General features: G+C 41.6%; 1 protein-coding gene across 1 annotated transcript in view; it reads right to left on the bottom strand.

Moving 5' to 3' along the window:
• Positions 1–15,112, bottom strand: part of lrpprc (leucine-rich pentatricopeptide repeat containing) — a 64,034-nt gene that overhangs the window by 16,817 nt on the left and 32,105 nt on the right. Inside the window, exons 24-30 of the mRNA XM_042433887.1 lie at positions 12,948–13,072; positions 10,601–10,707; positions 4,754–4,822; positions 4,528–4,618; positions 3,879–4,021; positions 1,880–2,024; positions 625–751 (exon numbers count right to left, since the gene is read on the bottom strand). Of these exons, the coding sequence (XP_042289821.1) occupies positions 625–751; positions 1,880–2,024; positions 3,879–4,021; positions 4,528–4,618; positions 4,754–4,822; positions 10,601–10,707; positions 12,948–13,072 (807 nt within the window). The remainder of the gene's footprint in view (positions 1–624; positions 752–1,879; positions 2,025–3,878; positions 4,022–4,527; positions 4,619–4,753; positions 4,823–10,600; positions 10,708–12,947; positions 13,073–15,112) is intronic.

Below are 15,112 nucleotides of genomic sequence, written 5' to 3'. Positions count from 1 at the left end.
GGGCTTAGTAAGAACCACTGTTCATATCCAGCAGGGCTGAGTGTGTTCGAACACAATCAGTTTATAATCCTCATGTCTATTGAGATGTAGTTGTAGCCTGTGGTGACCCAGTAGCACAGACTGAGGAGACGGAGAGAAAGTAGCAGAGTATTAATCGCACTACATGACGAATTTGTCGGGTTTTTAGGTTTATAACAGTGACACACTACTGTGCAGTCTGTCTTCCCTTAGGGTGAAATTTTCCTCATACAGTATATTAAATGATCTGATTCATGGTGGCCTGAAATGCATTTAAAGAAGGGGTAAATCCTTGGTGTTTAGCTGCTGTTAATCACTCATAGGGAAGCACTGGTACAGGCGGCTGGTAATCACAAATTAGCCCAATACCAGGACAAAATAAGATTCTGGTTTTTAAGACTCATGAGCAGAACAGATCTTCTGGAAACTGAAAGACTGAAAAGACATGGCTCATATTTCTCCAGGGAGACAGACTTTGTGTCCTGCATTGACAAAATGGATAAGAGCTTGGTATGAGGTGTCCATTTCTTTTCTGATTTTTTTTAATAAGATTTGACTTAAACGTGTTGTTTCGCATCACATACGGAAACGTAAAAAGGTACTTACATGTCCTTGACTACCATCGCATCGTCAATGGATCCCTCGGCCAACAGGGCACGGATCAGGTGGTCGTAAGGGGCGGGGCCTAAAGCCACACCCTTTTTATCAGCTTCCTTCAGTATCCCATAGGCTTCTATAGAAAGAGAGAGATAGAAAAAGGTCAGAGGTTGGAGCAGAATTTGCAATAATCTTCATGTTATTGGATTAATAGAGTAATCTGCTTTCAGACAGCTGCAGTGGTGAAAGAATGTTAATAATCTTCTTTTCACTTGACTCAAATTCATATGAAATTCGGTGCTGCTTACAGTTGGTGATTTCACACACAGCTTTTAGTCATTGTCAGCTCATTAGTTGGTTATCTTGTCTGTATTTATATCCAGTATGGCTGCTGTATGCAGCTCTAACTAACAGCCACATGTAAAACTGAAACCAGCTGTTTTCAAGCTGAAGCCCACTTTATGCCACCTGTCCAGCACGATCCAGCAGAAAGCCAAATAAATGAGCTACAGGTACAGAAAGTCGAACATCTAGCTCAGCTAAAGACTCTCAGGACTTGGAACCAGAACTAAAAGACGAGTCTTGGCCGAGTGCTTGTCAGACAGCTGAACAGCGTCTGAAACCCTCCTCCACACACACCTTTCTAATGTCTGGATTTGGGTGGCTGTGTCCGACAATTGTTCAACAAATTTGCACTTCTCTCACACTTCTGTCACTTTTCATGTGTGGGAACAACTGCAACATAATGAACGCCTTCAATGACAGATTGCATTTGTTCACCATGCCTTCAAGCGTTGCCTTTTGGAACAGTTATAAACACTACTACCTTCAGATGTGGTCGGACCAACTACTACTTTTTACCTCAATGGTTATTCATCCAGTCACCCAGCAATCATATGGTGTAATCAACAGCACCATAGAAAAGCCTACTTTGTGCTTCTTTATCTGCCCAGTATGAACTAGCAGAGAGCAGAGAAAGCTCAACATCCAGCAAATTTTCTTATGATTTGGAACCAGAAATGAAAGATGAATATATACCAAACTTGCAGTATATTCATCACACGGTGAGAAAGAGGGCTGCACCTGCAGGCTGATGTTGCTCTGATTGTGACTTTGTTTGAACAGGTAGTTGTTTTCTAAATTAAAACTGGGCTGTGGGAGTCTTTTTGCCCGCTAGTGGTAAAAAATGTCTTCCTGCAGATTCAAATGGAAACGTAACACACCTATAACAATAACAACAATACTGGGACCTCCTGCTGCTTACCTTTGGCTTTCCCCCTCTTACAGAGGGCCAGCAGCTGGACCTGGTATTCATTACCACTTTCTGCTCTGGTAGGGGTGGTGGTGGTGGTGGTGGTGGTGGACGCTGGCTTGACCTGCTTTGTGGTGGCAGCTTGTTCATACCAGGTCTGTAAAAAAAAAAACATGCACAGAGAAAACAAAGATAAAACTCAGTCTGATGTTTCCATCAAAACACAGCTACGTCAGGCGTTCAGAACTATAACAAGTCTGTATACATGTTCAACTGTGTGCTGGTGTGTGTATGACAGTGCAATAACGCTGGGCAGCCGGGGCAGGGTCCCCCTAATGCTCAGTCACCCGTGTAGCAGTGAGGGGAGGGGGTTAAGCTGTATTGGCTAGGGGCAAATTAGGTCTGGCACCCAAGGGGCAAGAAAAAATTGTGTGTGTTAAGAGTAGAGTGTGTGTGTGTGTGTATGTGTGGGAGTGGGGGTGTCAACTCAAGAGCCCCAGGGGTCACCAAGTTCATCGCTCCAGGCAACAGCAATCACTTCCTGTCTCATCATGCTTCGGGCTGTTGGAGCACGCTCGTATGTGCACAGGAAAAAAAAACGCAGCAAGGAGGAATGCAGCAACAGAGCACTATTTTAAAGCAAAACCTCCCTTCTGTCATTATTTATTTCTTTCTTTTAATATTTAGATTCTGTCTACTTAATTTTTCTGTCTTTTGGACAGTTGAGCACACACGTACATATATAACTAAGCATCCAGCGGCAGCCATATGGTGGCATTTAGCTGCTGGCTAAATTAGTCTGGCATTACAGATTTACAGACAGATCAAGCTGTAATTCCTTTCACCAGCCCAGCCTGTCTGATTGACCACACTCCAGATCAGAGCTTCAATCCTGTTTCCTCTACATGTAATGAACAGAGGCTTAAAGTGGAGCGCGGTGGGGGCATGAAGAGCGGCTGATAAGAGTTTCCAGAGGTTTTTTTTTTTGGGCGGGGGGGCGGGGGGGGTCGGTTCCTATGATCAGAGGGTTGAGGTCAACTTGCTCTTTGGTTAATCTATTCAGTAAGCAATGGTTTTATTCAGAAATTTAAAAAAATAACTTGTAGTGTCATCAGCGTGAAAATAACTGGGAATGAGTGCAGCTTGAATTTATACTCATCTATGATGCACCTTGCCGTATTAATATGGGACACATACGGCGTATATTAGTCACTAACACTGTATATATTCAGTTGGAGGGTCCTTGTTTTCAGTTTTAGTTAAATTTCTAGTTAAGATTTTACTTATTTGTGTTTTTATTATTTTAAATATTAGCTACAGTACTTCTATGAATGTCCTTTTGTTGTTTTTGTGATTCATGTGTAACTTGTGTCCATGCGAGCTGTTGTATCTGTCATGTTTATTCATCAAAGACATCTATAATATAAAGGTAGCACTGCGATTAATGATGATGTTCATTATTTATTAATTAATAAAACTATACAATGTCAGAAAATAGTGAAAAATTACCATCGCAATTTACCAGAGCTCAAGGTGAAATCTACAAATTGCTTTCTGTATAAGCTCCGAATCAAAAAAAAAAAAATTCAATTTACAACAACATAAAACAAAGAGAACTGCAAATTCTCACATCTGAGAAGCTGGAAAGTGTTTGATAAAGAAAATGTTTGGCAATTTTGTTTGATAAATGACTTTAAAGATCAAAATTGTTGACAATCTGTTGATTAATCAACTAATTATTACCTCCAACCCATTTCACTGGATTTAAGGGACAGAAATGTATGCACAGGCATGTTTGTGATGTGTATTCGGCCATTAGTGCTGGATGGTTGTGTTACGTTTGACCTCAGGCACTTTTAGATTCCTCCGGTGCCCCCTGGCATCTCTTAGCCTTTGCTTTCTGCTCCTTCCCCTTCAGGAACCTCCTGGCAATTATTCTTCTGAATAACAGATCTGTCTAATGAGCCTTAGTGGGAAGTACAGACTACCTATTATATGGGTGGAGTTTTACCTCAGGCACCTCAAAGGGCACCTCCTGGCCATTATTCTTTAGGATGTCTGCCAGCAAACGCAGGGTCCTCTCCCTGGGGATGACATTTTCCTCCTGCATCTTCGTCCACACTGCCTCGGCCTTCTGCCAATTGTTTGTCTCCTCTGAAGACGACAAGAAACACAGACGAGGGGTTAGAGAGAGAGAGAGAGAGAGAGGATATGAGAAGAGGTGTGTTCTTATGTAATGTGTTATGAAAGCCATGACATAAAGACCCATGTGTTTGGATAGTCGGGCCATATTGGTTGTATCTCACCACTCAGCCTGCACCAGAGAGTAATTTCTGACAAAGCGCTCCATGCTGAGAGAGGGCAATCAAAGCACTAATCTGATCAACTGACCGACCCTCAAGCGTGCTGTAATTTAGGAAACACACTAACTAGTGTGTGTGTGTGTGTGTGTGTGTGTAAGGAAGTGTGTTGACAATGTAATGGGTTGACAATCAGCTTTAACACTCCAATCACAACTGTTATCTGCTCTCAGCAATCACACCATGTCTTCTGCTTACTTCTGACTGATCCCCACCCACACTCACACTCACACACCCACAGGTGGGACGTCAGGCATTCACACACACACACAAACAAAAATAAAAGTACAAGACACTTACTGCAGAGACGGAGGATGTAACTATACATCTCGTCTCTGTCGCACTCAAACAGTTTGGCGGTCATGTCCACCATCTGCTCCAAGGCCTCCATCTACAAACACACATAAACACGACGATGTGTAATTACAGTTGGAATTTTTGTATTTTCACTTTCTTTTTGCTTTCCTCTTTGTGGCCTTGATTAGTTCAGTTTGTGTTTTAGTTTGTGTCTGTGGGTGAGTTTTACCTGGGTGCTGGAAATACATTTCTCTGCGTACCACTGCAGGCGTCCAGGCCTTGCCCTCAAACCGGGAGTCTATAAAAAGAAAAACAGATGGGTAATATCAAAGGAAAGTAACCAAAGAGTAGATAAATAACAGTTAAATATATAACTTAAAACCATAATGCATTATCAAAAGGGTAAATGCCTATTGATCCATACAAACCCATAGAGCCTAGAGAGCATATTAAATATTGCTATTAGCCTGTGTACATCAATTATAGCTGCATATAAGAATCAATATAGGAAGATATAGCACTGGTTTTAAAAATACATGTGTACTTTTGTGGGAGTGCAGTCTTAAACTGGCAAGAGAAATGTGAAGCTAATGTTTATGTTGCCTTGAGTAGGTGAACAGCATACAGGTGCATAAAAGCCAGTGAATCGCTCCACAGATAACTGACACAGACTTATAGAGCTGTACTGTAGGGCTGCAACTAAATATTATTTTCAATATTGGCCAGTTGTTTCTATTAACAGATTTATCATTTAATTCATAAAATGTCACAACATAGTGAAAAATAAATGTCCGTCACAAGTTCCAAGAGCCCAAAGTGGCGTCTTCAATTTGCTTGTTTTGTCTGTAAAACTGTTCATAACCCAAATATACTCGATGTACAATTGTATAAAAAAGAGAAAAACAGCCCAGTCTCATATTTTAGAAGCTAGAACCAATGAAGGATTGACATTTTTGCTTGATAAATGACTATTGATTAATTAACTATCAAATTTGTTGGCAATTTATTTTCTGAGTTGATTTTGTGTTGACTGATGACACTCGAGTTTATCTTCCACTGTCGGGTGGAAAATCAAAGAACTTTAAAACAAGATCAGTCGATCCTCATTAAGTGCTTCACTAAACTCATTATAATAAAGATACACTGATCCAACGTCAGTAGTAAACCAGACAGTTTACCAGAACCTTGTTACAAGTTGTACTCTGAATCTTAAATTATCTTTACTGGTCACAAAGAATCTCATAACCACATAAACCTTTTCTACTTAGTGAAAAGATGAATGATCAATACTCCCAAGCTCATGTAATACTAAGTAAAACATGACAGTAAACAGATGCTGTGATGGTTTAAGTGATATTCTGTATTTTCATTTCCTCCTGATATGAAACATGACTTTTCCTTTAGCTGCATTGATAAAGTCTCAGCACTGTGGCTGCTAACTGTGCACCGCTTGATCTGTTGGTGAGATTAACAAAAGGATGTTAAGACTCTGAGTGTGAGGAAATCTTTTTAATGGGACACATAATGTATGTTAAGACTAAGACTAAGAAGCACAAATAATAATAATGTATAACAATAATGTCAATTTTTCCCATTAAAGACTCTAAACTGTGACATTTGTACCGAGCTGCAAGTTAATCCAACAAAAAGGACTTCATAAATGATGGAAATATTGTGAATGTAACAGTTTTTTAATCCAGTAAATCTCATGCCAATAAAGATTTGAGTGGGAGAAAAGACTTGACTGTTTTGTTTTCCTGAATGTTGAGCTGGCGAGGTCACAGCAGAAAACAGCAAAGACTGGTTACAGGTTAAAAATATGTATGAAGGTTTAAGATGAACTGGTTATAAAGTCCCCTACAGCTGTAAATGTGCCATTTTTGGGAGACTTGCAGTATTTTTAGGACACAACGACGAGCAGATAGACCGAGTGTGTGGGCTGTCAAATAAGGGCTGACATAGATTGATCTGCAGGCTCGTGTAGCTAAGATTTAGCCTGATACGTGGAGTGACGAGATGATTATTATCCTGGAATAACAGTGATCAGGATTTCATCTGTCCCTTGGGGCTTTGATACAATCTGAATAAGACTAGGATTGAGAAATCTCGCCCCCTCTCTCTTCCCGGTAATCTGACTGAGAGAAAAAAAAGAAGAGACAGAGCGATCTGCCAGGATGTTAATCTGAACGGGGGGATCAACAGCGCTCAATCCCCGCTGGCCTCTTTGATGGGGGCCCATCATACCGTGAGAGGGCGGGGAAAGTCAAGAAAAGACAGGCTTCATCCCTTTCTCTGACGATCCCTCGCTGCCGTCATCCTTTCCCCTCTTTCAATCCCCACTCCTCTCAATCCCTGCCTCTTCCTCCAAATCTCCCCTGCTCCTCCTCGGTCTTTTCCCCTGCCTCTCCATCCCTCTATCCGTCCCAGGCAAAGGCATTATGTTCTTACCCAGCCAGCCAAAGGGACAAATTAAAATGTGTTGCACTCACTCTCTCTCTCTCTCTCTCTCTCTCTCTCTCTCAGTCTGTCTAATCTTCTTAGAGACTAAGGCCCAGTGCAAATGCTCCATCTTTTGCTTCAGATTCCTTTTACTTGGTAAAGTCTTGCAGGCTCAAAGCAGCCTTCGCACATCTACTCTCAAACACACACACACACACAAACACATACACACACGTATTATATATGTTTGGGATTCTGAATCCATCAGGACAAATCTCCCTAATCTGGGCAGGAAGCAAAATCCTCAGAAGGAAACATAATTTATACACGCAGCGGTGGATCAAAAGAATACAAAGTAGAAACAAACAAAAACCAGCAGAGACACTCTCACTTTCAAAGAGAGATAATGGAAAAAAGGACAACCAGGTCAGATTATTAAGACAATCCTCTAAAACACACACACACACACAGCAGAGTGTATTACAGTCCATCACTCTGCCTCTTTCAGAGTCGTATGTGGCCTTTAGATGCTTAAACACCTTTAAAGGTTTCTCTCGTATCCTTACATATATGTACACAAAAAGAAAAAAAGACCGAGCTGACCTCGTCTCACCTCCACTTAACAAACCCTCTCCATCTCAATTCCTAATGTTCTAATTCCACTAATCACCTGGCCACTTAGTCCGAACACACACACACACACAAAAACGCACAGAGACATGGCTAAACCCCTCTCCCTAACACAAAAACACATAATGGCTCACCTCTCTTTAGCAATACTACCTAACCTTGACCATAACATGCACACACGCGTGCCGCAATAATAGGCCCGGCCACCTAACAATCCTCTACCTAACCATGACCATTTAGCACAAAATTGGCCACCTTTCTCTATCATTACATTTAATTAGCTGTGATTAATCAGCTGCCAATTATACCAAACACAGCCTAAAGAGAGACACCACTCTCTGGACTGCCACTTGACACTCTCACGGGGGGAGGAGGGAAAAAAGCATTTGCGCGTGTGTGAGTGTATGCATATTTGAGTGATAGATATGTTTCTATTGTAGTTTCATCACCTGAACACTATATCCGTCGTCATGCGAGTATTAGATGTAATAGATGACGGTTTAGAAGTGAACTTGAGACTTTGATCCAAACATCTACGCAGGTTAAGTGGGCAGCAACTTTTGAAATGTATCATCTTAGCAATATTTTTACGGCTTTTTTTTCCCCCTGACTATACGCCAAAAGAGGGCAAACCACTAAACTGACAATTCTGGGGGACCTGAAGCCACTCTGTTGATTATGCTTTAAAGCTGCACTAATTAACAATGGATGAAATGACTATGTGTGCTATGAAAGTGGTTGCTTGTAGTGGGAATTTTCACCCAACTCTTCAGTTCCCCTCAACTGTACAGAGCAGTTTTTATTGGCCCATAACTTTAATGTTATGTTTCAGTCTCACCACTCTCTTCAGACTTGTTTACAACCACACCAGGCAAGAAAAACTCAAATAAACCCACTGTCCGCTTACCTGTCCAACACCAAACCACAGACAAACAAAGTTAGTGACAAGCTGATGAGGATAGTGGAGGATTTAGCAGCTAAACACACAGATATCACCTCTGGTGGAGAACATGAAGGAGCCAGATTGAATATTGGACTTGAATTCATCAGTTTAATGCTAATGTTGCTCCATGTCTGCTGATGTGTAAATACTGATTGTTGACACATTCTCCAGAACAAATTTATATGGTGATACTGTATGTCAATGTTGTTCAGGATTTCTACAACTCTGGTTACAGTCCTGAATGTGAACATTTACTGTTTTACATCGTTATAAATTGAATACCTGTGGGTTTTAGACATTTGCATTAGAAAAAGAAGGCAATTTGACTCCATGTTGTGCTCTGGGAAATTGTTTTTACTATTTTAAAGATTAAATAATCAATCAAAAATAATGGACGAATCCACAGGGATTTATTGAGCAACAAGTAATTTTGTGACATTCTAAAGATTGTATTCGCTAAATGATTATACTGAAAATACTCATTAGTTACGGCTCATAATAAGTGAAGCCATCACATGTAGGAAGAGCCATGAAATTCATGTAATGTTTCTCCCCCAGTATGTACAATAACTACTGTTTTACTGTCAATTCTGAAGATGAAAAAAAACCTAAGATGCTCCATCCACGTCGTATTATTTAAAGATCTGCAGGTGTAACTAAATGCACCACGATAAACCAGCTGAACCTTCGTACTAAAACCTAACAGATGGCATGACGCTGCTGAGCCTTTGTCGGTCTATCCCACATCTTCCATAGACATCAGTGACAGTGTGTACATCTGCAATCCATTACAAGGCTTCACCAATCTCACAACACCGGCATGTAGCTGACTCTCTGTTATAAGTAGGATAACAGCTATACAATCTAGCAGGAAGGGGAATGAGAACCACAATAACAACATGATATTTAAGAGGGTTTGGAAATCCTCAAGAGAGACAAATCCCTCTTTTAGTGCACACCAGGACAGGAGAGAGAGAGAGAGAGAGAGAGTCAGAGCACAAGAGTTTAGGTTTTTTTTTTTTTCCTCGGTTTTGTTCTCGTCCTGATCAGACAACATAATGGCCTTGTTTCCTGTCCTCTGATGTCAGGCTCATCCCTCTATCCTTTTATTCATCAATCTCTCTGTCCTGCTATCCAGCCCCCGACCGTCCGTTTCATCTCATGTGAAAATTGCTTCTTATCTGCCCGCCTTGCCTCTCTCTTTTTCCTCACACTAATCTACGGGGCTTATATAGCAGGACTTAAGATGACAAAGATATACATTTTCATAAATTGTTTGTCATGAGCCACAGAGGACAGAGATGGAATAGTCATACATTAACTTTTGTTCATACAACATTGTTTTCTGTAGAAATCTGATGCAACAGGTTGCAGGCAAATAACAAAAACAACAGTGTGTCAAAAAAAGAAGATGAAATCTATTCATTTTAACCCTTTCAAAGTTAGTACAATTAAGGGGGAGCAGAATACAGGAAAACTCTTACGTTGTATTCTGTTTTAACCATGGAGATAAACAAAAACGGCAAGTCTTATTATATTATAGTGCAGTTCATGGTGCTGGTTGGATGTAACCACATGTATGAGTTTGCATACCTGTGAAATTATTGTTAATCATTTCATATTGAATAAATTAATAAACACAGTAGAAATTATGGAAATTATTATTATTATAGTTCATTAAATGATGATGTTTTATTTCTAAAATTGCTATCCCCTATATCATCCCAACCTATTTTGATATCACTAAGATACGATATAAATTAAAGTTAGTTATTACTGGAAAAGTTTCAAAATAGTTACAACACTTTAAGAAATACCTGATCAAAATCTGACCAAGCTTTTGTCATTTGACAGTTTTGTTGGCATTCAGAAAGAGGTGAGGTTTGATTTCTAGACCTGTTTGAGCGGATGACATCACAGTGATGAACAGTGTGGTGTGATAAATTAGCTCCTTCGTTCCTTTGAAAAGATTTGGCAAGTCACCTAGGACAGTTTCAGGAAGATGCAGTATCAGAAAATACAACCTGATTCCCATAGTTCCTCTGTGTGTGTGTGTGCGTTTACCTCAATGATCTTACGAGCCTCGCGGTAGCGGCCTGTCTGCAAGAAGGCGAAGAACAGATCATACAGCATGGTCATCTCTCCTCGCTCCTGACTCACAACGTCCATGGCTGAAGAGAAAGACGGAGAGACAGACAGACGAGAAACAGAGCGAGAAAAAAAGGTCATGAATAAAAAAAAAATTGCCTGCAAGGTGAACACACACTCAACCGCAAACTTCATCCTTACTTTCTGATTCCAATTATTTGGCACAATGTCCAAGGCACAAAGCAGCCATATCAAGTCCACTCTCAAACAAACGCACAAGTCCCGAATGAAAGCCTAAGCTCTCCTGGTAAACTTGCTAAAGCGCTCTGCTCAGCGTTACGTACTATCTCTGTCCAGCAGCTTCAGGACAGGTACCACACACACACACACACACACACACACACACACACACACACACACACACACACACACACACACACACACACATTCGGTTATCCAAATGGTACTGTGTGTTCAGCAAAACCGAGGAAGAACAAATAATCTCTCTGCCTTTACTTACTGTCATCTGAAGTCAAAAGAATGAACAATGGGGTGTGATTTTGCTTTTTGGACTCATCACCTAAAAATTAATTCATCATGTGCATCTAATGTAGACACGTTTGCAGAAGTTAAGGGAATCTTTGCATGTAAATCTTAGTTTGGAGTTTCTTTATCAGACTAAACCATATTGGCTCATGAATAGCACAAATTCATTCACTTCTCTTTTTCTACATCTCAAGTTCCTGCAGACTTTTCCATGACAAAACCCTCAAAGTTAAAAGCATATATGATGACCTTTCATCCTCCAAAATAGTTCAGTGGCTACTGTGATTGTCAGGATCTCACAAAAACACTCAAAAACTCCAAACCAAGGTCAGACAAGTGAGTCAAGATCTTTTGAAAAGCCACGCCATGCTTTAAGTGCGTTTTGGACAGGAAAGTCTGCATGTTTGATGGTTCTAGTACATTTCTGGTTTTTATCTCAGATGGTGTATTTTCATACTATCCATGCACTGCAACAGCAAGGGTCCATAGGAGCACGGCTCTCGACGTGTACTCACAATGCCATCGGGTCAAGTGAGACTCAAGGTTTATGTCATCCCTCTCTACCGCTATATGAGGTAGTTTTTGAGAGACAGAATCATTTGTTATTTCAAGATCCGCTGGTTGAAACGGGTTTACATGCTGGCCTCTGTCAGACAATCGTCGTAAAAGTCGCTTTGTTTTTTTGAGGGTGCAGCGACTGACTGAGGGTCTGTCACCTTTCGGGGAGGGGCATAGACGAGGGTGGGAGGGCAGGGTGGATGAGGGAGTGGGTGAAAGGGGACGGAGGGGAGGGAAGGAGGTGGAGAGGTGCTCCAACTGCATGGCTTCAACCTTTACGCACTCCAGAGCCACTTGCCCCTCCGGCACATTGAATTTGACCTTTTCACCACGCCGCTGTCAACATTACAGGGAGACTGTTGAAAACGTGATCAGCCGACGTGCTTCAACACGACCCTGGTCTGAACCTTTCTCACTCTCTGGTCCTCTTACGCGCTCTCAGAATTGTTGGCGCTTGTTACGCGCATGTTTAATGCAAACACTGCACAGACACTTTGTATTCGCTTTCCCACACAAACACAAATGAATAATAGAAGGTTAGAGTCAACCAGGAGAGACACAAGTTTTAATCAAGCTGAGCTGGACTGAAATAAATGTTAGAAAGTAGCGGAAAGTAGCTTTAACGGTGCTATTCTGAACTTTAACAAGGTTGTTGGGAACTTATTTGGACATTATAAAACTTTGGGGTCACAGGATGCAATGTCTTTTTAAGAACCATGGCTTGGGGAAGAGCTCAGGGGTGTCTGCAGGAACTTTATGTCACAGTTTATGAAACCTGGCTAAAAATGGACGATAGACTGATGGATGGATGATTTTCATTACCTGTTAAAGTATCAAATATGTTTTAAGATTGATCAATTAAGGGTTTAGTCTATAAAATATAAAATAAATGTGGAAAAATAGCCATCACATGCTCCTGGAGCTCAAAGCAACATCTTCAAATTACTTATTTTGGGGCGAAGAACAGCCAAAATATGTAGTTATATCATTATGTAATTACAGAAATGGAATAAAATCAGAAACTCTTCATATTTGAAAAGCAGGAATCATCAAAACCTTGTTTTTTTATTGTTTGGCTTAGTAAAAAGAGTAATTGTCGATATTGTCAAATGTGTTGATTTACTAATTGTTTTAGCACTAGACTAATGGATCATGTTAAGGAGATGAAAAAAAAGATGGATCAGTAACAGTGTGTTGGCTTAATGGACAAATGTGAAACCTTTCTGCAGAAGTTCAGTGTCTCCTTTCTCCACCAGACCAACAATGATGTCATGGATGCGAGGCAGGTGGTTGTAGCGCTTCTGACACTCCAGTGCCGCATCTAGAGCTCCGGACAGGTCCTTACTGCGGACACACACACACACACACACACACACAAACACACAAATACACAGAAAGAGAGGGGGGAGAGAGAGCAGAGAGCGAGTTAGATGTCAGGTCTGTCCAATCAGTCATGTACAGGATTGTGTCTGTAGAGAATAGAGAGCGTATCATGGGGTGTTAACCCTGTGACCTCCTATTCAAGCACTATGACCCGCCGCAACAATACAGGCCTTTGAATTCATGACAGCACAACTGAGGGGTGATGAAGCCTTTTGGCCCCAATACATCATTCTCACACAATCGGGCACACTCTCACACACCTGTCTGCTCGGGGCTAATGTCTCTCTGGACAGGCTTTTAGAGGGGAGGCTACACAACAGACAAAAGGACTCCACTGATCTTTACCCTCTGCCTCAGCTCCTCTCACACCTTCCAACTTCTCTTGCTCTTTCTCTTCTTTTATCCTCTGCAACACCTTTTAACCTCCCCTCATTTCCTCTTCTCTCATTTCCCTTTCCTCCCGATCTTCTCCCCTTCTTCTTCTCTTCCTTCCTTCTCTTTTTCACCTCACCGTCTTCCTTTTGATTCCATGCTGTCAGCTCATTCCTCTCCGCTGACCTCGCCCCCCAGCTGAGCAATTTAGCAGAAATATGGCAACAACATTACAGACCACCACCACCATCATCCAGCTCCCTTCGTCTCATGTCATCCTTTTCTTGCTCAATCTAGCCTCCTACCACCCCCCCCAACCCATCCCTCCCAAGCGGACGAACAAACAAAAGATCGCGTAGAGGGAGGACGAGTGCGCCTGATGGAGTGATAACGAGGGAAATAGAGAGACAGGGATGGGGAAAGGAAGCAAGGGAACGAGAAGTTGATAGAAGGGGGAGGGAGAGAGACCACTTCAATCCCCTCTATTGTGACAGCGCTGCCATCAATCTTTGATTGAGTAATTACCATGTCAATCACACAGAGGTCAAAGCAGATAGGGCACCAATGGGGGAGGCAGGGAGCAGAGTAAGTGAGTGAGAAAGAGACAGATAGAGCGTGAGAGAGATAGAGATTGAGAGCGAACAGGTATAATTTTTGAAGTGTTTTCTCCTCTAATCAATTAGACAATGGGATAAAGGAATATGCTCAAAAAGACCAACAACCCGGAAAAAAAAAAAAAACAAAAAAAAAAAAAAACAGGAAATGGTATGACCTTGAGTTCGGCAGAAGCGGAAGAGAGCGATGGAGGGAGGAGGAATGGAGTGATTAGGGTTGGAAGGTAAAGAGGTCCGTTAATTGAAATGAAGAGGGACAACATTATTCAGCAGTGCCAGTCAAGAGGCTGTTCAACTACACAACAGTCTGATTGAACAACACAGAAGAGAGACTAAGAGATTTTTGAAAATGAGAGAAAGAGTGTGGAGAATGAGACAAGGGTTGGGGGGGAGGGCGGACACGGGCGCGCGGGTTTATGCCAAAAAATGAGACGGGAACGAGAGAAAAAGTGCAGAAAGCGGTTTGTAATTACCGTAATGTGCCTTATAAACGCAATTACCTTAACTGTTGTGGTGTGGTGTTTGCAGCTTTTTTTACACTGGAGCCATTTCTACATGTTATAGCCAAGTCGTGTTGCTGGTTTCAAAACTCCTTCTTCCACGTTTGTTTCATCCCCTCTATCTGTCCACCTCATTCATTCCTCCATCAAGATCCTCTGCACCTACTTATAATCTCTCCTTCCTAACGAGACATCTTAAAAAAAAAAAAAACACCCCATCACTCTTGGCAAAAAAAAAAAGGCCTGGTGTTGCAATTACACCCCTTCTGCCTCCCCCTCTCCCCCCCTCCCCCTTCTCCCCCTCTCTCTGCCTGCCGATCCACCCCAAAAAAAGAGCTAAGGATGTCGAAAGATGGATAATTTCCCCTAGGTACAATTTAACTGTCACTTTGCATTGCCATTTACTGCGGCGCACAGCCCTGTTAATGTCCCCAACTTTGCATGTCAGCCACTTTCCAGCCAATTAAGCCCTGAAAAAATAACGAGCGCTTTGCTCGGTGGAAACCTGAAGGATT

This window comes from Thunnus maccoyii, chromosome 14 (genome assembly GCF_910596095.1).
Source record: "Thunnus maccoyii chromosome 14, fThuMac1.1, whole genome shotgun sequence".
NCBI lineage: Eukaryota > Metazoa > Chordata > Actinopteri > Scombriformes > Scombridae > Thunnus > Thunnus maccoyii.
Note: the sequence above shows the minus strand (reverse complement) of the source record. Positions and strands in the feature narration are given on the sequence as shown.